Source organism: Pogona vitticeps, chromosome 5 (assembly GCF_051106095.1).
Source record: "Pogona vitticeps strain Pit_001003342236 chromosome 5, PviZW2.1, whole genome shotgun sequence".
NCBI lineage: Eukaryota > Metazoa > Chordata > Lepidosauria > Squamata > Agamidae > Pogona > Pogona vitticeps.
Window position 1 is genome coordinate 125,632,094 of NC_135787.1, and position 22,349 is coordinate 125,654,442.

The following is a 22,349-nucleotide window of genomic DNA, read 5'->3' on the forward strand; positions in this document are numbered from 1 at the left end:
AAATTTTCTGATAAATTTTTGTGAGGGAAAGTTCCCGTGTCATATATGGCTGTATGAGACCCGGGGCGAGAGGGAAGATGCTCTCGCCGGAGTGCTGTCCATTGTGTCAAAAACAGAAGGGGGAAGCACAAACCTCGCCGATACCCGAGCCTAGAAGAATCGAACAGTGGGGTACTGATAACAGGGACCTAGAGAGAGAATTACGCAGGCTAACGGTAGCATTTCAAACCCTTGATGAATTGGCGGGAATCGGGAGGAAAAAGAGGGTGGAGATTGAGGTAGGGAAAGCTGATATAAAAGGGAGAGAAGATCTGATACGGGGGGGGGGGGGGTTGGGAGATAATATGGCTGAAGAACAGGCAGAGTTTAGAGAGGGCCATTCAGCTCTGGATCAGTGTTTGATTCTGGAGCATTTATTCTCAAAATATTCTTCTAAGAACCCTGTGTCTCTATATGCAGCTTTCATTGACTTTAGATCCGCCTTTGATTCAATCTCGAGGGATATTCTATGGGCTAAATTAAGAAGTTCTACTATTGACAAATGGCTCTTATTTTTTATTAGAGCTCTACATAAAAATATCGTATTTGCCGGCGTACAAGATGACTGGGCGTATAAGACGACCCCCCCCAATATTTCCACTCAAAATATAGAGTGCAAGGAGGAGGAAGAGGAGGAGGAAGAGGGGAAGCAGCTCTCCGGTGGCAAGCGGGCAGCTGGCTCAGCTGCGAGGAGGGCGAGAAGAAGCGGCCGGGCGGGTGGCAGAGGAGGAGGAAGAGGGGAAGCGGCTGTCTGGCGGCGGGCGGGAGAGCAGACAGCTGGCTCAGCTGCGAGGAGGGCGAGAAGGAGGGGAAGCAGCCGGGCGGGCGGCAGCGGAGGAGGAAGAGGAAGAGGGGAAGCGGCTATCCGGTGGCAGGCTCTGGCCGCTCAGACATGGCCGGCTCTGCTTCCCTCCCTCTGTCTGGACCAACTGCCTGCCTGCCCGCCTGCCTTCCTCCCCTGCCGGCACGGCCCTGCGTCATGCACCCGGCATATAAGACGACTCCCCCCCTCTTGGAGGCATGTTTTTGGGGCCAAAAAAGTTGTCCTGTACGCCGGCAAATACGGTACTACAATACGAGTTAAAACCAACTCACAAGGCCATCTTGCAGCTCCTATTAAGACTAAGAAAGCTGTAAAACAGGGATATATACTGGCTCCCCTGTTATTCAGCCTTTATATAAATGACCTAGCAACTCAGTTAAATAATAGAAGAAGAATATAGATGGAGGAGGAAGAAGATTATTGCAAGAGATCCCAACTACTGTACGGTGGTGGGGAACACAGTTAATTTGTATTTTGCTTTATATCTTTTATGTTTATGTTACCCTTAAATTCAAAAAAGAAAGAAATGTCATGAACCACTGGTTCGACTGTTTGTGCCAGTTTGTTTCTTGGCTGAACAGGTGGTCAGAGATGGCACCTGGAGGAGGCGGGGCGAGGTAGCCAGAATGCTCCCTCTGGGTGGGCGCCTGCCAGAGGAGGTGGAGTGGAGAAACATTGAACACCTGTTTGGCCAAGAAACCAATTGGCACTCCATGCCCATCTCTAGTGCTAACATTGTTAAGCAAAAAACTGAAGGAAAACTAAAATGTGAAACAAAGATTGTGATTACTGTTTATTTCACTTTTCTCTACAAAGTGCCTCAGTTCCCTTGAGCTTGGGAAACTAGAAGTGTTTGCATAAGATTTGCTGGTTGTCTAGTCACTAGTGCTTGTGGTTACTTTAAGCTGCCATAAGGTCAAAACACAAGAAGACTAGTATGTTGCTTCACAGCATTCAAAATGCTGAAAGAAGAGAGATGGTTGGCAAATACTGTACAAATATTTACAGTTTGTTTCCAAATATGGGATACTTTGTTTGCTTGTTTAATAAGAATGTGTGTTGAGGAATAAAAATGCGTCAAACAAGCATTCTAAATCAGGTATCCTTACATAGAGCATGGAAAGTTTTCCGGAACTTTTCATTTTTTCAGGGAAACCCACATCCTAGGTTATTTCCAAGGTTTGCATTCTCCTGCAATACAGTAATATTATTTAGGCAAACTAATTGATATGATCTAGTCTCATTGTGGAGAATAATATTTTACACTAAACTTAGTACATAATGAATAATAGAGAAAAGCCAAGAGCTGCAGGACAGGAACTTTAAACAAATGGTGCTGAGAATGAATAGAAATAGAAGAAATATAAAGGAAACTATTTACTGCTTATATACTGCCCCATAGTGCTTAAAGCACTCTCTGGATGGTTTACAATTTAATTGTGCAGGTTACACATTCCCTTCCCCTCCCCCGTGAGCTGGCTACTCAGTTTACCAACCTTGGAAGGATGGACATTTGAGTCAACCTCAGGCTGGCTACCTGGGATTGAGTTCAGGTCGAGAGTAAAGTTCACTGCAGTGCAACCATGAGGTTCTTTGTGGCTCAGTGGTTATTACATGGTTGTAATAATTTAGTTGCTAACCTTGTTTACAATGAACAAATAGTTCTTGCTAATGGTCTTTTAGAAATTATTTTCTGTTCTGTAGTATGATTTATAAATAGATACAGCCAGACTAGGCAAACAGATGTCTTAACACTTGCAGGTCTTACAGATGTCCAGCATTGACTCTTAATACATTTCTTCATTTCAGATGGCCAAGAGATAAAAACTGTACAAGGTATAGTGACAAGATTTTGCCTGGACTATGGGATGATAGATGATTTAATTTCTTTCACCAGTGATTGTGTGATGAGCAGTGTACCTCTTCAAGTTGGACAAAGAGTTGTAGCACTTGTCGAAGAAGATAAAACATCAAATGGATTGAAGGCACTCAGGGTAAGATAAACATGACTGTGATTAAGTTTGTGTGTAAATGGTCTACAAAACAGGTGGTGGCATCCAGTTACACTTGAGAACACAAAGTGTCATTTCCTACCTATTTAGATGTTGTTTTACCAAGATGAGGTCTTAAGATTTCATGAGTGAACATAGGACTTTCCTTTACCACCTTATAATGGAGAGGGAGTAACATCTGATCCAGGTTGTATATAGAGTTTTCTGTGAGTGGGATGCTTCTCTGAAGTAGTGATTGTTGGGGAAGACAAATGACCTAAAATATGATGTTAAACATAGTACACTCTGGATCAGATGTTAACTATTTTTGCACAATAAGGAGGTGGGTAAGTAAAGTAGTTCAAAACTGCAAGAAATTGTTACCTGGTAATTTTTACTTGCAAAGTAATCATACTGTCATTATTTAGTCGTCCTAGTGCGTGTTTTTTGTTTGTTTTCTAGAAACCTCTAATTTCTGTATCCTATAGAACTAACAATTTTCTGAGAACCTTCCTCTGAAAACCATAATGATATGCTTATTATCGGAGGGGTTATATCACCCTTGCAGATTAGTCTGGATCCCATACAGTATAAATAACCAAATCCTCCTCCACACCACCAATATAAACAGCCTACAGGTGGGGTTGTGGGTAGAATTAGTATACTGCATGTAAAATAAGCAATGCATTAATATTGTTTGAAGTAGGGAAGTTCAGTTTTATTCAAAACCAGAAATGTGTCACAAATTGCATGGTTTTGAACCAATGAGGTAATAGTACGGTATGAACATACACCAAAGTGCATCACTATTTTTGGAGAGGGAGGAATACCTCCAGGTCCCCAGTAGATGGCAGACTTACCTCACTAGTGGAAGTTCAAACAAGTGAAGTTCAAACATAGAGTGTGGATTGCAGAACCAAAAAGAGGGGGATGTTTTAAAATTTCTGTTATATACCATTCCCCTCCCTTGTTGCCTGTTTTAATTTCCCTGATTAGGTTATGCTTGTTCTATTGCTGCAATACTGTTACCTTGTTGTTGTTTTTTTCAAAACAGGGATATTTGGGCTTTTTTTAAACGATGCTGGAATAGCTTCATTTTATGCTACCTTTATTACTTTACACACCTTTGTTTGTGACCTACGCTTCTTCCCTTTTTCCCTCACCTTTTGGTTTTACTTTATGTTTGTAAAATTGGATGCTTCTATATAGAGAGTGCCTGCCAGAGTTTTATACAGTTTTGTAATTGTCTCCAATTTATACTTTCTACACTGTTTTATTTTGTTTTCATTTTTTGCATGCATAGCTGGCTGCATGTATATGTATTTTGGAAAGAACAGGCTACTTATAAAAGTTTTATATCCTTTTGTGACTGTCTTTAGGCTACTCTTATGCTCCTCTTTCACATGAGAATTGAAGTAGGGCACACTGAGATGCCTGAGCAAGTACGTGCTGTACCTAGATTGTGGTTTAACAGTGTCCCTGCCAGTGTGTTAAGTATCAGCCTCCTCCTGAGAAGAATGGAAGAGTTTACCATGTCCTATACTGCCACTTTAAACACAATAGATAGGTCTGGTATTGGACAGCCACATCCTGGAGAAGAGCATGCTGTAGATTCCTAAGACTTTATGCAGTTCACTTGAGTGATGAAAGGTAGACATTTGAAATGGAAAGGGCCTGCAGTAATATACAGTGGTGCCTCGACTTATGAACTTAATTGGTTCCGGAACTCTGATCGTAACTCAAAATGGTCGTATGTTGAAGCACAATTTCCCCTAGGAATGCATTGAAATGCAATTAATCTCTTCCTGCTGAAGAAATAAAATAAAAAAAACCCCACAAACCACTGCAAGACCCATCAGAAATGCATAAAAATTAAAGCAGAAAGAAAGCAAACCGTGCAAGACCCATCAGAAATGCAAAAAAAGCAAAGCAGAAAGGAAACAAACCCCGCAAGACCCATTGGAAATGCAAAAGAAGCAAAGCAGAAAGGAAACAAAGCCCGCAAGACCCATCGGAAATGGGGGGAACCCAAAAAGCAAACAAACCCCGCAAGATCCATCGGAAATGGGGAGAAAATCCCAGAAAACAAACCCCGCAGGACCCATCGGAAATGGGAGGAGAACCCAAAAAGCAAACAAAGACTGCAACACCCATCACAACACAGAAACATAACCCAGCCCAAAACCACGCTGCAAAACCCACCCAGAACAGTTTTTAAAAAGCAGAAAGCAGCAGCACCTTACCTTGCCAGGCAGTCCAAAGCCGCCTCCGATCACACATTCTCTAACTGCTGGGGTGAAAGAGCTAAAAGAAGCAGTTTCTTTGCAACCAATGGTTAGCAATTTGAATTCCCCGCCTTTTTTCCCCTGCCCTTTTCTCGTTGTAACTCGAAGCTCCAGATGCAAGTCGAAGCAAAATTTTACAGACGGAGCTAGTTGTAACTCGAAATGGTCGTATGTCAGGATGTTCATAAGTCGAGGCACCACTGTAGTTAACAAAGTAGCACATTCTTGCATATATATTTTGGAAGAGACATGGGGAGGGAGGGAAAAGGCTGCATCAAGGGGGAGAAACTGAAGAGTTTGCACAGTGGTCCTAATAAGTGTGATCTAAATACCAATTGTTGTGTCATTCAGTATTCTTTGGACTTGAGCAGTTGTCTTAAGACAGCTCTGCATCCTGCAGTCTAGGTTGAAGTTCAATCCATACATAAAAATGCAGAACATTGGTATGTATGTGTGTTTGAAGCAGTCCTGCAGTATATGTGCTTTGCATTGGACTCTCCCATGCTTGAAGTATAATATTGAACATCCAGTACATTCAGAGGTGAGGTCAGAAGTGCTATTTTAAGAGGTTTGATTTATATACTCTTGTAGGTAGAAATAATATCAGATAAATGGGAAGAAAGCAACGTATGTACTTACAAAGTGGACTCTGATGTTAAAACTCTTATTGGGAGTATTACATCTCTAACTGGAGTTGGTGGATACATCAATCAAACAACTTCCTTCACTATGAAAGAGGTTTGTGAAGGTAATGATTTTGTTTACCTTGATAGTTGTTAAAATTAAACATCCTTGGATAATAAATTGTAGAATGTATTTTTGGGGGAAATGCTGTAGGTAACTTGTTAGAAGAAGGTGTATTCTAGTTTCTTAAAAGGAATATTTTCAATTATGAAAGAAATATATTTCTGAATGATTCATGTGGTTTTATGGATAATGATAATATTTAAGAAAATTCTAGCATTTGTAATATATCACCTTTTTATGTTTTATTTTTGGAGTATAATTTTCGGAAGAAAATTCTCAAATTCTGATGTAACTATTATGTTTCTGTTGCATTGTAACCATTTTGTTTCTATAGCATGTTGATAAGGATATTTAAACTGTTATTCAGGTCTCTTATAACTGTATTTTTAAGGCTTTGACCCTTGTAAAGGAGATTGGGTGGAAGCAGAATATGTTATTAACCCAACAACTTGGACCAGTGAAGCAATTTCGGTAAAGCCCTTGAGGTATAAAAAAATTGAAAAGGTATGTCTAATGACTGGCTTAGTTTTGCGATTTCTTAGAAACACGTTTATCAGCTACTGAATGGCTTGAGGCCAGGATATCTGAAAACACTCTTCTTCCATATAAATCCATCCCAGAAATTTAAATCCTTGGGAGAACCTTGTTCTTTGTCCTGTTACTACGGGGAGCTAAGCTGGTAGTACATAAGAGAGAGTTTTCTCTGAAACTGCAGAGGGGAAATCAGGTTGGCTCCATCCTTGCCAAGCTTTAGGCAGACAGTGAAAACTATATTTGAGACATAGTTTTTAAAATGACTTTAAATATTGTTTTAATATTTTAATAATTTATGAATATTATAGTACATTTTTTGGGAAGCAGAGAAGTGATTGTTAAATACTAACAATGAAAGAAAAATAAATACAGTGGTGCCTCGCAAGATGAATGTAATTCGTTCCGCGAGTAGCGCCGTCTTGCGAAATTTTCATCTTGTGAAAAGCTGTCAAAATCGGGTTCAATGCATTTCAATGGGGGAAAAAATTCACGAAAAATTAACGAAGAGTCAGAACAAAGCCAAATTAAGTTTGCACACATTTTAGAAGGTGCACTAACGATTCCAAGCATTTAAAACCGTTTTTGAACCTTTTAAGACACACTTAAAATTGCAAAAACGGACATCGCAAAACCATTGAAATGCATTGAATAGGCTTCAGTGCATTCCAATGGAGGATACATTGTTTCGCTTAGCGATGTTTCCTGTGGGGATTTTCGCTTAAGGACGGCAGTCCGTTCCCATTGGAACGGATTAACTGGTTTTCAATGCATCTCTATGGGAAAACATGTTTCGCTTAGCGATGTTTTCCCATAGCGATGTTTTTTGGAAACAATTAACATCGTTAAGCGAGGCACCACTGTACATTGCTTTCCTCTGGGGACTTCAGCAGTTTTAATTAACTAGGAGCAAATAAAGTTCTCCATCAAGAAAATCTATATACAAGGTCTTTAGAAGAGTACACTTGCCAAAAATATGACAATCAAATAACGGTAGAATCATTCTTGTAGTCTGGATGTCATGAGAACTTGAGAAGAGTCACGCTGGATCAGGCAAAGTCCAGTCCAGCATTCTGTTCTCACCATGGTCAACCAGATGCCTCTTGGAGAAATTCATAAGAAAGACACAAATAAAAATGCCATCCTCGCATGTTCCTCAGTAACTGGTAATCAGAAGAATGCTGTTTCTGATACTGGAGAAGAACACAGCTATGGTAGCCTTTGATACCCTTATCCTCCATGAATTTGTCTAATTTCTTTTAAAGCTGTTAAACTGGCTACTGGCATTTCATCTTAGAGCAACACATTCTAACTATCAAATCAAATGTTTTATTATGGTTATTGACCAGCAGAAGTAAGCTACGTTATTTAAATTAAGAAAAATAAAATCAATCTAAAAGCATTAGATTAAAAACATTTATATACATATACATAACCACATTCATACATCTTATTAGATATCTCCTGCCTCCCTAACATAGGCCTTGTCTATGGGCTATTGTAGCTTGCATGGAATGACAGGATTGTTACTTAGAAGCCCATAGAGCCCGTGTGATCATTAAGGCCTCTATGTGTATACACCAATTAACAGATACTATAGCTGAGCTTCAGGTGGAACCTTCTCGGATTTTGATTGCAGCAGCACATAATTTAACTACTTTTGTCAACATACCTGAATTTTGATTTCACCCAGTATATCTCCTTGGGCATCGCCATGTCAGCAGGAGCAGTGTGTTCCTCCAATTGTCGAGGAAATGCCCTTACGTAAGGGTTAACAAGGACTTCTCGAATGCCAGAATAAAAAGCATAATGAAGTAATACATGGGAAATGGTTTCAATCACACCAGAGTACAGGGGCATACAGTGGTACCTCGCTAGACGATGACCCAGCTGTACAACGAATCCACAGGATGGTGACTTTTTGCGATCACTATAGCAATTCGCAAAACTGTCATTCCTGTGGGGGAATTTAGCTTGACGATGATTTAGTCCGTGCTTCACGGACTGCTTATTCGCAAGACGACAATCTTTACAGCTGATTGTCGGGTTCCTAAAATGGCTGCCCTGTATTTTCCGTACCCATGCTTCGCAGGGCAGCCATTTTAACAGCTGATCGGCGCTCGGAAAATGGCTTCCGCTATGGGCGATCGTCACTGGATGACGAGGTAATTTTCCCATTGGAACGCATTAAATGGGTTTCAATGCATTCCAGTGGGGAATTGTTTTTCGCATGACGACGATTTCGCTTAAGAGCGATTTTCCCGGAATGGATTATCGTCGTCATGCGGGGTACCACTGTATACGCTGAGTGTAAGGGGTGTTGTTATCCTTCCCTTCTTGGACTGCTGAAGGAAGTGCATTGAAGTGGGCCAGCATAAGGGATTTGCATTGTGTTAAGGGTAAGTAGAGATATTTAGCGGGTTTGGGTGGAAGCAGTGCATTGTCAAATAAAAGTCTATTTATGGTGATATCAAGATCCTGCTGCCTTTCTGTCTCAATAATACGCTGGCTAAGATTACTCTTGGCCTTAACATATCCCATTTGGTGGATACATTCTACCAAATAGCTGTATCTGTTGATTTTATTGTAGTCTTCTGAGGTGATTGATGATTATCCTGTTATTTTAACTACACTACATGTTAGGTAAAAAGGTAATTCCTTTTGTCTGTTAGGGATCTCTTCTAAATTCATCTCAAGTACATGGTCTGAGCTTTAGTATCCCTATTCTGTAATTTAATGCAGCTAGATCCTGTTCCTTTTTACTTGCCTTTTGGAAGTGAAAAAGTTCTAAGCATTTAGGAGAGTTGCTTCAGTTCCTCAATCATTTTGGTTTCATGTTTTTACAGCTTTATCACCTGTAGACTGAAACAACTTGTCACTGAGTTATCCTGTGTTCACAGATCTAGATTCTAAAGAGAGTGATAGTTTCAAAGCTGAACACCTATGCAAGTTATTGAATGCAGTAAAATTAGGAGGGAGTCCAAAACAAACTACCAGTCTTAATGTTTGTAGAGAGTGCTAATACAGTGGTGCCTCTCAAGACTAATGTAATTTGTTCCGTGAGAAGCGCTGTCTGTGGGAACCTCGCAAGATGAATGAAATTTATTTGTCTTGCGAGGCATCGGTCTCGGGGGGAAAAAGTCTTCAGAAGCATGACAATAGAAAACGTCTTGCGAGGCACCATAGCGATCACAAAAATCAATCGTCTTGCGGGTTTTTTGTCCCACGAGGCATTCGTCTTGCGAGGCACCACTATATCTGATTGGACCTGCAGTCTTGCTACAATTCAGGCATATCAGTTGAAGTTATTGGGAAATAGCTTTCCAAAAGGCAAAGTAAAGGTTAACCATGCCATTGTCAGACAGATAATAGGAGACAACTTGGTGATTATGCTGTTATCTGTGATTGACTATTGTTAGGAACAGCTAAATACAACATACAGTTTAGTAGAGTAGCATTTATCTTTGATGCACAGCTGGTCATCTCTTTTTTTCCAGTAAGCTTAAATAGGATTATAGGCTTACATGTTATTGTTCTTAGAAGTTTTTATTGCATCTAACAAGTACAGTTGTTACAGGTTCGTATTTCCAGTGTGTGCGGAAGAATTGGCGTGGTAGATGACAGTGTTTTTTTCTCTCTGGATTTCCTGAGACTTCCTGATGGTTATTTGCCCCGAAGACATGACCTAGTCAATATGCTTGTTGTGGAGAGCAAACAGTCCTGTTATATCTGGAGAGCACTTTGTATGGTTCCAGTAGATGAAAAAAGGTAGTCAAAAGGAATAAAGGTTTCATATAAAGTTTAATGGGTTATGCTTGAAAAGATTTTCTGCTTAAAAATAAGTGTGCTTAAAAATAAGTGTGGTATTGGATAGCAGCTGGTTTGATATGCAGATGAATTGTATTTTGGGAAATATCATTACTTGCTGAATAATTAACATTACATACTGATGAGCAAAAAGGCTAATTCCAAATCTATATCATTATTTTAAAACAATCTTGTGGTTTGTTTACTATATGATTGCTGGTTGAAAATTTTGAGAGCCTCCATAAATTTTGAGAATTTTTTAAAATTAATCTTATGATTCAGAATATACAGAGTTTGCAACTTGCTCAAGAGTCAGTGTCTTTCATCTATTTTGGATTATAGCTTGCATCATCCTTACCCTTACCCTCCATGCTAATTGTGGTACAAAATGTGTGCCAGCCTCTAAATTGCCTATTCCTGACTGAGCTTACATTATTAGAAAGAAAGAACAAATATTTAAAGGCAGAAAATATTTCCAGGTAAATATTGGGGATGTTAAGATCCCCAACACAACATGTAGAAGAAGAAAGGCTGAAGATGTGTAGAAACTATTTTCTTTTAAAAAAATCATAGCTTCTAACCAGGGTGGATTTGATTTAAATCATGATTTAAATTTAAAAGATCAGGTTTTTTTGATGATGTAATTTTTTTGTAAATTTATGATTTTAGTCCATTTGAATTTTTTAAATAATTGATTTTTATCCACACTGCTTCTAACTGATCAAATAAGAGTAAAACTATTCTAGTCCAGACTAGGACTTAACAACAAAAATGTGCACGGTACCTTCAGAGGTTAATATGCTGTATCTCATTCATTCTTCCTGCCGCATTCCTTCTCATTTATTTCATTTAAGACCTAATTATCTAGAGTTTTGTTTCAGCATTAAGGCTCAGCGCAAAATGTGACTCCCCAATTAATAGTTTTCAGGTTTAATTTCTTTTAAGGCATCTGTAGCTTTATGCAAACAGTAATTAGGTTTAATTTTTTATATTGCTCTATAACTTAGTTTCAGGGCATAATATGTAAACAAATGAAGTTGAGAGCTTCTTCCAGAGATGAAGGCCATAATCACAAAACACAAGCTTGTTGTATTATTTAATTGCTAGTTATAGTTATGCTTTTGTTTTTCCCACAAGCTCATGCTGACATTCATAAATCTTTTCCTTCAAAGTTATTTTCATAACTTTATGAATTATGGCAAGTTAAGAGAATGGCTGCTCCAAGGTTTCTCAGCAAGGTTCATGGCTTAAGAGTGCCCTGGATCATTCATGTCCCAATACGGCACTCTAGCCAATGTACCATACGGCACTCTAGCCAATGTACCATATTGGCTTGTCTTATTTACTTCTTTTTCCCACCTTTTGTCAGTTTTAACTTTCTGACTTAAGAAAATCAGTGATACGACTGCATGTTAGCTCTTAAGAAATGTTCTTAGCAGAAACTTAGATTATTTTGATGTCGTATTGTTATTTAATTGTATATAAGTTACTGTGATGCAATAATAATTAAATGCAATCAAGTTGATTCTGACATTAAAGAGTATGACAACCCTTTCCAGGATTTTCTAAGTACAGAGTAGTCAGAAGTAATTTTGCATTCCGTTCTACTGTGGGACTGTAAGAAATTTGGCTTGCCTGAGACTCTGCAAGCTGGCTTTTTTCATGGGAGGCACAATGGAGAATCAAACTCCCATCTTCTGCCTCTTCAGCCAGATACTAACTCACTGGACTATCTAGCAAGCTACTGTGATGTGATGTATAAGTCTTAATTCTGTATTCTTTACAGGCCATCTGTAACCCATAGAAACAATTTGAATGAGCCGTATGAAAACTTACTGAAAGACAAAGAAGGACTTCAGCTATCAAAAGTGACAAACTTTGGAAAACTCAAATTAGGAGAGACTAAAAGCATAGACGTCTTAATAGAGTAAGTTGTAATTAATTTTACTGCTTTGTAAACTTTTCACTGGTTTAACTTCATAGTTTTATTAATTATGTCTAGCATCTTAAAGTATAATGATTTTTATAAACAAACAAAGATTAATACTCATGTTTCTATTTTGGGTGTGTTTTTTTAGGAATAAAAGGAAGACCACACATTATTTAATTAGCTGCAAATTAGGTGGCTGGGATAAAGAGAAACAGTTTTGTCTTCAAGTTCCAGGAAAGGACCAGAAGTGGTCCGTCACATCTGAAGCATCATCTGTTGTCCTTGAGGAAGCTGATTCTGGTCAATATACATAGATTTATTTTATTTATTATTTGATTTATACCCTGCCCCTCTAGACAGAGTCTACTCGGGGCAGCTTACAAACAGTTATAAAACATCATAAAATATAATCATATAAAAGCATCATTATTACTACTAAAATATGTCATAAAACAATCACATGATTAAATCAACAAATTTAGAAGTTCAAGATGGAGAAAAAGGAAAACTAAAGAGGAAAAGAATCAAGTGTTGCTTATTTTTAGATGCTTATTTTTCTGCATGGTGCACTTGGTATAATAAATGCTTAATTTTATTATTTTCTTGTGTTTATGCATAGAAGTTAAGTCTGCACGTCTCACCAGTACTGGAGACTGTGAAAATTTTTGTACCATCCAAAGAAATAAATTTAACTGTGAAAAAGGAGAAATAAAAGAATCAGATAAGGGGGTCTCTCTGCCTCCCGGAGGAAATATTTCTGTTACGGTTTTATGTACTGCAAAGTAAGTGTAGTTTTTTTCTTCTTGCTGCTTAACATTGCATAGAATAATAATAGATTATTGATGGCTAAGACTCTAATAGATAGGGAAAAGCGCATGTTAAATTAACAAACATGTTTATCCCCAGTTTATGACACAGTGCTAATGAGTTTGTCACTGCGTATTTTTTACTTCAGAAGATATGGGCTGTCTAAGAATGGCTCAAACTATGCAACATTTATGCTTAATTATTCCCTCTCTTACTCAGATATTTCAGGAAGAACTGTAATGTCCTGCAGTGTTGAAATGGAATTGCTTAATTAGCAGTTGATCTCATCAGGGAAGTAGCTGCCAGCCAAGAGGGAGTTTCAGCTCTCTGGGGTCTGCATCAATTATACTGAAAGTCTACTGAGTTAATCCTAGATTGTAGGCAGCTTTTAACAGCAAATGTGTCACTTTTCACACAGTTTGAATCAGTAAAGTGGTTGGAAGAATATAATCAAAGGCTTCTACACTAGTTAAAGTAACCAAATCTGTTGGCCATGGTTCTCTGATCTCCTAGGCCAGCATTCTAAACTCGGGCACCCTGCAAATGAGTTGGACTACAACTATCATCCCCAGTCAACATAAGCAGTAATCTAGAGGTGGTGGAAGATGTACCTCAGCCCATTTGGAGAACTTTAGGTTGCAAATGGGTTTCCCAGACTATGATATTGGACAAGTTGAATCAAGAGCATCCAAAACCAATAAAGAAAATGAGAGTTAAATGGTCATGACGAACTGGTAGAGCAAGGGCAGACAGTGGGAAGATGGATAGTGTAGCGGTCCAACAGCACATGAAACCTATGACAGACTTATAGAATAGAAATGACACTGTCTTTTCTTGGACACATTTAAGCTCTTAAGGAAACAATATTTTCTCCTTATTCCACTGTCATGACCAACAAGTATTAGTTCCAGTTTTGCCTCTGAGTTTGACAATTTACAGAGTGCTAAATTTGTCTCATTTCCCTCAATTCATAAACATGATCAGATGCATCTATGCACATCATTTTCTTTTGTCACCATCTAATCTTTACTTCTGTCCCAAAAACTGTTATCCACCAAACAGTTAACATTGCTTTTGTTTTTGACTGTATTGTTCGCCTATACTGTATAGTTTGTTGTAAAGGGCAACTTTCTTGTACACCTTGACTCATTTGGAGGTTAATGAGATATCTTTCATTTTGTTCCTCAAAAGAAATCCCGGATGCTGTAGAGAACTTCTGTTGTTCTGTTTTTTGGACTGTCTTATTGGTTGTTACGTTGAAGCAACAGTAGTAACAGAAGAGGAGTTGCTAATAGCACCCACTGAACCATTTTCTCGAAGAAAATGTCAAGTCACTTCTGAGCCCCAGAACATAAGGGCCACGGTTCTTTTACCAGAATTGAAAAGGTACTGCCCATTCCATCAGGATAAATCCAGCCTCTAAAATTACTGTTTTTATTGCCTGGGAGTGGTAGTGGTGATTAAGCACTTATCTCCTATAAATGTATGCATGTTGAAGAACATAATTTATTAATTTCTTTTCATTCCAGACATTAAGGAACTTGGATTGAAATTAGAGTAAATTATACAGTGGTGCCCCGCATAGCGACGATAATCCGTTCCGGAAAAATCGTTGCTATCCGGATTCGTCGCTATGCAAAAAGAAAAAGCCCATAGGAATGCATTAAACCCCGTTTAATGCATTCCTATGGGCTTAAAACTCACTGTTATGCGAAAATCCTCCATACAGCCGCCATTTTCGCTGCCCGGAATGCGAGAAATGGGCGCGAAAACACTGCAGGTGGCCTTTTTTTCCCAGCGGCCATTTTGGAACCGCCGATCAGCTGTTTTAAAAACATCGCTATGCAAAAATCGGTAAGCGAAACAGCTTACCGATCATCGCAATGTGATTTTTTGCCATTAAAAAGATCGCAATGCGATCGCTTTTGCGATTGCAAAAAACAAATCGCTATGGATTCTTCGTTAAATGGGGCTCTTGTTAAGCGAGGCACCACTGTACATGATTGAGTCAGTACTAATGCTTTTTGGGTCCACTTTTATGCTGGAAAAAGATTCTGAAATGTGTGACTTTGGTGCTAAACTGTTGTGACCAACCAATGAAACTGCAAAAAGTGGTACCTGACTGACTCGTTGTTGTGTTCCTTAGTTTCTGCTGTGGAGTGTGGCTTTGGAGTAACTGCAGTAGACATTGTAGTCAGTAGCAGAGTGTTCTGTGACTTGGAGTTTAAATCTTATTAAAGAAATCAATCTAAACTACATAAACTGGGCTTTTATAAGTGAGGTTTGCACAGCTGTGTGTGAAAAGTCACTGCAGGATGATCATCCAATTCCCCATCTAAGTCTGAAAGCAAGTAAAGTAACATTACCTCACAAAGTATCTCTTCCATAGCTAGCTGACACTTCACAGTGTGTACACAAATAAGAAAACTCGAAATATTTAGGGGGAAAATGTATAGACCGTGAAATTCTTGAAGCACTGACATACAAATAGATTAAATTGGTATTTACTCTATTCATCAGATATTCAGGTTCCCGACATTTTGCTTACTTAACAAACCTGTGCCCAAGTAAATTACTGTAGAGCTAGTTTGCTACTACAGCAGGTGCAAGGAAAATGTAGGCAATTGAGAGAAATATAAATACAGGAAGCAAGAGATACATGCATGCATGCATGCATGCATGCATGCATACATACATACATACATACATACATACATACATACATACATACCAACAACACAGATACTAAGGAGCATCAGGCATCATGTAGCAGCAACAGCCACACAAATGGAAAACAGATGAGAGCAAAATAGATTTTTGTTCGTAGATTCAGACTGGCAGATGGCTGGGTGAGCACTTGGAATATTTTCTCTGTGCATCCAGTAATGTGCTTAAAGGCTAAGAAATCTATTTTTAACTTTGATATATTTTTACACTCAAGAACTTTGATATTTTAAGAAATATACTCTTTGTGTGCTTCTCTCTTTTTTGTTAATTTATTAATACAAAATAAACCTACTACTACAGAAAAAAACCTATATAAAATACAAAACAAAACAATACAATAACATATAATTACCCTTGTGCACCCATCACCTTTAGGACTAGCATTACACTTTTTTCCATCCATTTTCACTCCAAAATTTCATTGTTTCTTCTCTCAGTGTATACCCCCTCCCTTTCCAAAATACATGTTCCAAAAATACATTCCATATTTTCTTAAAATCGTTATTTTTCATTTGGCCTCTACTTATTTTCATATCACATGTCAGTTTGTCGTTAATTGCCATGTCCCATAATTCTCTATACCATTCCTCCAAGTTAAATTGATTATCGTTTCTCCAGTTCCTTGCAATAATTATCCTTGATGCCGTAATCATTATTACTATTAAATCCTTATTTTCTTTCACCAGTTGATCTTCCTTAATCAGATTCAATAAAGCTATTAACAGAGATATTTGAATATTCAATCCAATTATTTCAGATATTTCTATAAATATTAATTTCCATTCTTTTTTTCACATAACCACCACATATGTAAATATGTCCCCTTCTCTTTTTTACAACTCCAGCATAATGTTGACCCACTTTTATCCATTATATTCATTTTGACCGTCGTTAAATACCACCTCCATATTACTTTATAGCAGTTTTCTTTTATCCTTACTGACATGTTCTTCATAATTCTCTGATCCCATATTTTATTCCATTCCTTTCCTATTGCTTCTTTATCCAAATCATTTTGCCATTGTATTTTTAACCCTAAAATACCCTGTTCTACTTGAATTAATAATTTATATATTTGGCTTACAGTTCCTTTTCTTTCTGTCTTTTCCTCTTTTTGTGTGCTTCTCAAGGCTATAAACTCATATGTTTTTTGATTGAAATATGATTCACTCCAAGTTCTTTGTAATGGTTGTTGTAGGTTTTTTGGGCTGTTTAGCTAAAAACTGATACCTAAAAATATTTTTCTGACTTACAATTTATGCCTGCAGTTTAAGTTTAGCTTTCATGTTATTTTAAATATTTGTGCCTACAGTTTTTAATAGCTGTAAGACTGATTTCTGTGTAAATAAAATGTTCCTGTAACTACACAAAAAGTTACATGTTTTCAACAACGTTGAAGTATTTTTATGCTTGTGGGACATAGAAGCCATGTAGAAGAATAAAGCTTGTAGAAATAGGCTAGTGTTGCTTGGAATTCATTACAACAACAGAGCAATTTTTATTTTGATCCCTAGGTGAATTTTGATATCGTTGGGGAATGGTTATCTGCTTTCATACTGTAATTAACCTTTTAGGAACAAATGCCAGCTGTGACAAACACAGACTTTTGGTTTTTCCTAAAGTCCTATAAAAGTCTATAGAGTCCATTATAGAAATGTATTCGCAAAGGCTTCCATTGTAGAACTTCACACAGGATCTTCTGGCTTTTTTCTGAAATGACTTAAATATACAAAACCACTACTGTATACAGTACAACATTAACTTTACGATGTTCAGTCTAAAATTTCCTTGCCTGGGTGTTTTTCTCCTTTTTCTTTTTTAACATTGTTAATATTTTAAATTTAATGGCTATAATTGAAGTTAATAGTCATCCATAGTCACTCACGCTACTCGATGAGTGAGTATATAGGGAGTATATTTTGTCATATTTTGAGAAGCTGCAAGTACCCTGTAGACCCGCACATAGAAAAAATAATTTTAAAACATTAGGTACTAGAGGCTACAAAGGGGCTTCTTCAGCTTAAAGAACTTGTAACAGTTTTTTTTCCCGTGGCGGGCACACAGCAATGGGTGCAGCCCTCCAGGGGAAAAATACGTATGGCACATATAGCTCTAGACTGAGATTGCCCATCTCTGACCTAGTCAACCTATTTGTTGTGGTGGTTTATTACGAGGTTTCTTAATCATGTTAAATGAAGTCCCATTCTAACTGGCTGACTTTAATATCAGGGAACTGTTTCTCATATCTAGAAAATAAATTTCTGATACTATTTTCCTGGTACCTTAGACAATCAAGAAGACAGCTACCAAATTTCATTCCACAGTACCCTGTTCCAGACAGATTAAGGAAATGTGTGGAAGAGAAATTGGACGTACTGGTTTTTCAGCCACATCTTGGAGAGGTAGGATACTGCTACAGTACATATCCCTACCAAGTGACTCAACAATGTATAGTTCAGATAAACTTGCAGTTTTCCCTGTTTGTTTAGCATCCTCATAAAAAATGACTGAGTGATGACTGTTTTTAATGCCAGTTGAATTTCGTAGTGCTTCAGAATGTGAGGAGGACTGAAGAATGTGAAATAATAACATTGGAGTGTAATACATGAGAATTGCAATATTCCCCTGCTACTTATGGCAAAAAAGGCATGGAAAGAGCTGTCTACTGGTCTTGCCCTTCTTCTGGGATTTCCAGGAGCATTTGTTTGGCAATTGGATTAGAACGTTGGACTAGACTGCATACAGTTGTGGTCGCTGCACCTCAAAAAAGACATAGTGGAACTGGAAAAAGTGCAGAAGAGCAACTAAAATGATGACTGAGCTGGGGGGGGCACTTCCATTATTTATTTATTTATTTATTTATTTATTTATTTATTTATTTATTTATTTATTTAATTAATACCCCACCTATCTGGTCATTACGACCACTCTTGGCAGCTTCCAAACAAAAAAAACATAACATATGAAAACATATAAATATGCCAAGATAAAAAAGAAATTATAAATCAATAAGCAGATTCTTCAAGATGGAAAAAGACAACAGGAGATAAATAAAGAAGAAAAAATTAAGTATTAACCAGAGGGAAGGCCTGCTTAAACATCCAAGTTTTTAGTTGGGTCTTAAAAATACCCAGCGATGGAGCCGCACAAATGGCTGGAGGAAGGTTGTTCCAGAGGAAGGTTGAGGAACAACTATAATGTTTGGGGCTCTTTAGTCCAGAGAAAAGGTGTCTGAGGGGGGACATGATTGAGAGGTATAAAATTATGCAGGGGATGAATAAAGTAGATAGAGGGAAGCTATTTTCCCTCTCACACAATACCAGGGGACATTGAGTGTTGGAAGAGTGAGAATAGACAAAAGAAAATACTTCTTTATCCTGTGTGTTGTTAGTCTAGGATGTGGTAATGGCATCTGGCCTAGATAATTTTAAAAGGGGATTGGACAGATTTCTGGAGGAAAAGTCAATCACAGGTTACAAGCCATGATGGGGATGTATAATCTCCGGGCTTAGAAAGAAGGTACCTCGAAATGCCAGATGCAGGGGAGGGGTATCAGGAGACAGGTATCTAGTTATCTTGTGTGCTCCCAGAGGCATCTGGTGAGATACAGGAAGCTGGTATAGATGGGCCCTTGGCCTGATCTAGCAGGGCTCTTCTTATGTTCTTAGTCTAAATTTTATCTAGCAAGGCTCTTAAGTTCTTCAGCAAAGGATGAGCAAATGTAAAAGTGGTCTTTTTCTTTCAAACCAGCAGAGAGGAAATAGTGCAAATCCTCCTTCAAGCTTTGCTATTCAATGACTCCGCTAAGATGCTCGTAGAGCTAGGACCCTCAATACAAAAGCCCCTAGGAAATATAAATACAGTGGTGCCTCACATAACGGGTGCCCCGTTTAACAACGAATTTGCATAGTGATGAAGAATTTGCAATCGCATAACAATGTTTCCTGTGGGGGAAAATCGCTTTGTGATTATCGGTAAGCTGTTTCGCTTAGCGATTTTCGCATAGCGATGATTTTCTCCCAGCTGATCGGCAGTTCCAAAATGGCCGCCGGGTAAAACAGGGACGGATTCTTCGCTTACCGGACAGCTAAAATGGCCGCCCTATGGAGGATTTTCGCTTAAAAGGTACGTTTTAAGCCCATAGGAACGCATTAAACGGGTTTTAATGCATTCCTATGCGCTTTTTAATTTCATATAGCAACGATTTTTGCTGCACGGATTATCGTCGCTATGCGGGGCACCACTGTACAAGTGGTTTTTTTCCATGGTTGATCATGATGACCTGGTTGATTATGTCTGAATCGGAATGGTCATGTCTTTCCTCCACTATCTGATATGTAACGATGCAATTTGACATCAGGGACAAAGGGAACCCAGGGTCTTGGGAACTACAAATTCTCTAGTGGAAGACTCCACTGAGAATGAGTTTCAGCTTTTCACTACCCAGATCAGAAGGTGCAGGAACTGTGATGCTGAAAGTTTTTGTTGGGTCCAAGGCTCTTTTTCATCAGTCTCGTTTCTGTTCTCTGTCCAGGTCAGATCTGTGCAAGCTCGGTTTCTTTCCTGGTCTCTTAGATTTTTGCACTTCAGTTAAAAAAAACTTTTCTCTGTCTTTCTTTAGTCATCCCTTCTTTTGCAGTGGTTAATGGGACAAAGTTATGTGCTGCTCTTTCTGTTTCCTAGTAGCTGGCCTCCATGGACTTTGATACACACTACAGAGTGGCCTTCTCCAGGAGTTTTAGACTGCATCCTCAGTCATTCCAGACCATTGGCCACATTGACTGGGTCTGATCACAGTTGTATTTCAGACTGTTTTGGAGGGCAACAGATTGGGAAAGAGTGACCTGGATTGTCTATTCATTTTTCCTTTTGATAATTCCCCATGGTTCTGTTTTTTGTATGATGGGAGTTTGACATTTCTGTGTAGTAAGAGATGCTTACAGAGAGAATGAATACCCAATATAGTTTTCTACCTACTTCCCAGAAAACAAAATCTTACTTCCTTGAATACACTGTTCCATGACATTTAATGTATTTTACAGACTCTGTAACAAAAATCATGTCAAAATCTCTTTCATTTCAGGTTCTAACTCTAGAGAATTATAAAGCAATTTTTTCCACTCTATTGTGGCTTGAGGAAGTTCATGAAGAGATGGATATGAAGGATTTCTCCATGTGTGGAGTGATCTTGAAAAAGAATGGGGAGTTCCTGGTACTTGAAGTCCCAGGGGTTTCAGAGGGCCGTCCTTCTTTAAATCCAGGTGTCAAATTTCTAGTCTTAAACAGTATTATTTTGTAGTCAGTTAGATGGTATTAATGATCTTTTTAACAGCTTTCTGACAATTTTCAAAGGTAGTGAAATAATTTGGTTTCTTGCTTTGGATATAAACTTGAACTTCATTTTTTATCTTAAAGATCCCATATGCCCAATGTTACACATGTTTTACCTACTGTTTGTTCTCAATTACTTCCCAGGATGACTGAAAATATTAGAGATGCCATACCTGGCTACAATAAGTACTCTTCTTGTATATGAGATAGATGGAGCTAGAATACTATGCTGACCATTGTGTCCATAATACCATAATATGCTTTGAGTTCTTGTTCAATTTCATATGTAGAGAATAGACACTTAATTGTAATAATTTATATGCAGGAAAAAAACCTCTCTCATTTATTTTAATGTAGGTGACAAAGTTATGTTAAAGACCCAAGCCTTCTCAGAGTATGTAATCCAATATGTTGCATTCATTACTGAGGTGAGTTAGCAGACTGGATTTGCTTTATCTGACTGTTTCTGTTTAACGACATAGTCCTATCTATATCTGTGCAGAACGAAATACTGTGTTCAGTGAAGTTTATTCCCAAATAAGCAGTAGGTTACCTAATTGCAGCTTACAATTTCTCGATAAAACTGAATTTACAGTAAGTTTTAAGAAATTCTCATCAATTCAGATTTAAGCTCTGCAGATTTCAGCAGTTGTTCCTCAGTTCTCTCTAACCATCAGCTAGGTTAGAGCAAACGTTTTGCTGATAGAACAGTTTTTTTCAGTTAAATTCTTTCTTAGTTACCTCCTCCCAATTTTTATTATCTTTCAAAAATATAATATAGTTTATTCATTGTCAGTTCCCTATTGTTTATGGCCTCAAAGGCCCCATTTAAGCACTGTGTATCATGCAGCAGCAAGATACTGCTAACAGACGGTCACAAAACGTGCCTATACATCCTGAATGAGGGACACCAAATCCAGAATTGTGAGATTTGTGATAACATTACTAAAGTGGCACTTAAAAACAGGCTGTCATGGCTGAAGTTCTTTTGGGAGCAGTCACTCAAAGCTGTAGACTCAGTCTCAAAGGATCAGGCTTTTCACAATCCTCTTTTAAAGTCTGCTTATTAGCTATTCTGACTCATCCAAAGGTTCAAAATCAAAACTTTTTTTTCAAATTCCTTAGTAAAGAGGTTTCTACAAGGTTTAAACAATATTTACCCAGATATAAAACCACTAACACCACAATGGTCCTTGTCAGTGGTTTAGCTCAATTAACAAAGCCTCCATTTGAACTTATTGACTTTCAAAACTGCATTCTTGGTAGCTATGACCGGCTAGGTGAGGAAGCAAATTGGCTGCACTGCATTGCAATAAACCTTATTTACAATT

General features: G+C 38.1%; 1 protein-coding gene across 5 annotated transcripts in view; it reads left to right on the forward strand.

Annotated features, from left to right (window-relative positions):
* MOV10L1 (Mov10 like RNA helicase 1) overlaps positions 1-22,349 on the forward strand; it is a 68,585-nt gene that overhangs the window by 14,651 nt on the left and 31,585 nt on the right. For 2 of the 5 annotated variants that reach the window (XM_020812873.3, XM_073000599.2), the window contains exons 2-12: positions 2,672-2,856; positions 5,730-5,886; positions 6,277-6,389; positions 9,994-10,184; positions 12,010-12,150; positions 12,302-12,453; positions 12,773-12,935; positions 14,152-14,346; positions 17,975-18,089; positions 20,771-20,948; positions 21,376-21,446. In XM_020812873.3, coding sequence (XP_020668532.3) covers positions 2,672-2,856; positions 5,730-5,886; positions 6,277-6,389; positions 9,994-10,184; positions 12,010-12,150; positions 12,302-12,453; positions 12,773-12,935; positions 14,152-14,346; positions 17,975-18,089; positions 20,771-20,948; positions 21,376-21,446 — 1,661 coding nt within the window. Of the gene's footprint in view, positions 1-2,671; positions 2,857-5,729; positions 5,887-6,276; positions 6,390-9,993; positions 10,185-12,009; positions 12,151-12,301; positions 12,454-12,772; positions 12,936-14,151; positions 14,347-17,974; positions 18,090-20,770; positions 20,949-21,375; positions 21,447-22,349 lie in introns of those variants that run through there. The other 3 variants (XM_073000601.2, XM_073000598.2, XM_073000602.2) reach the window with 3 other exon arrangements.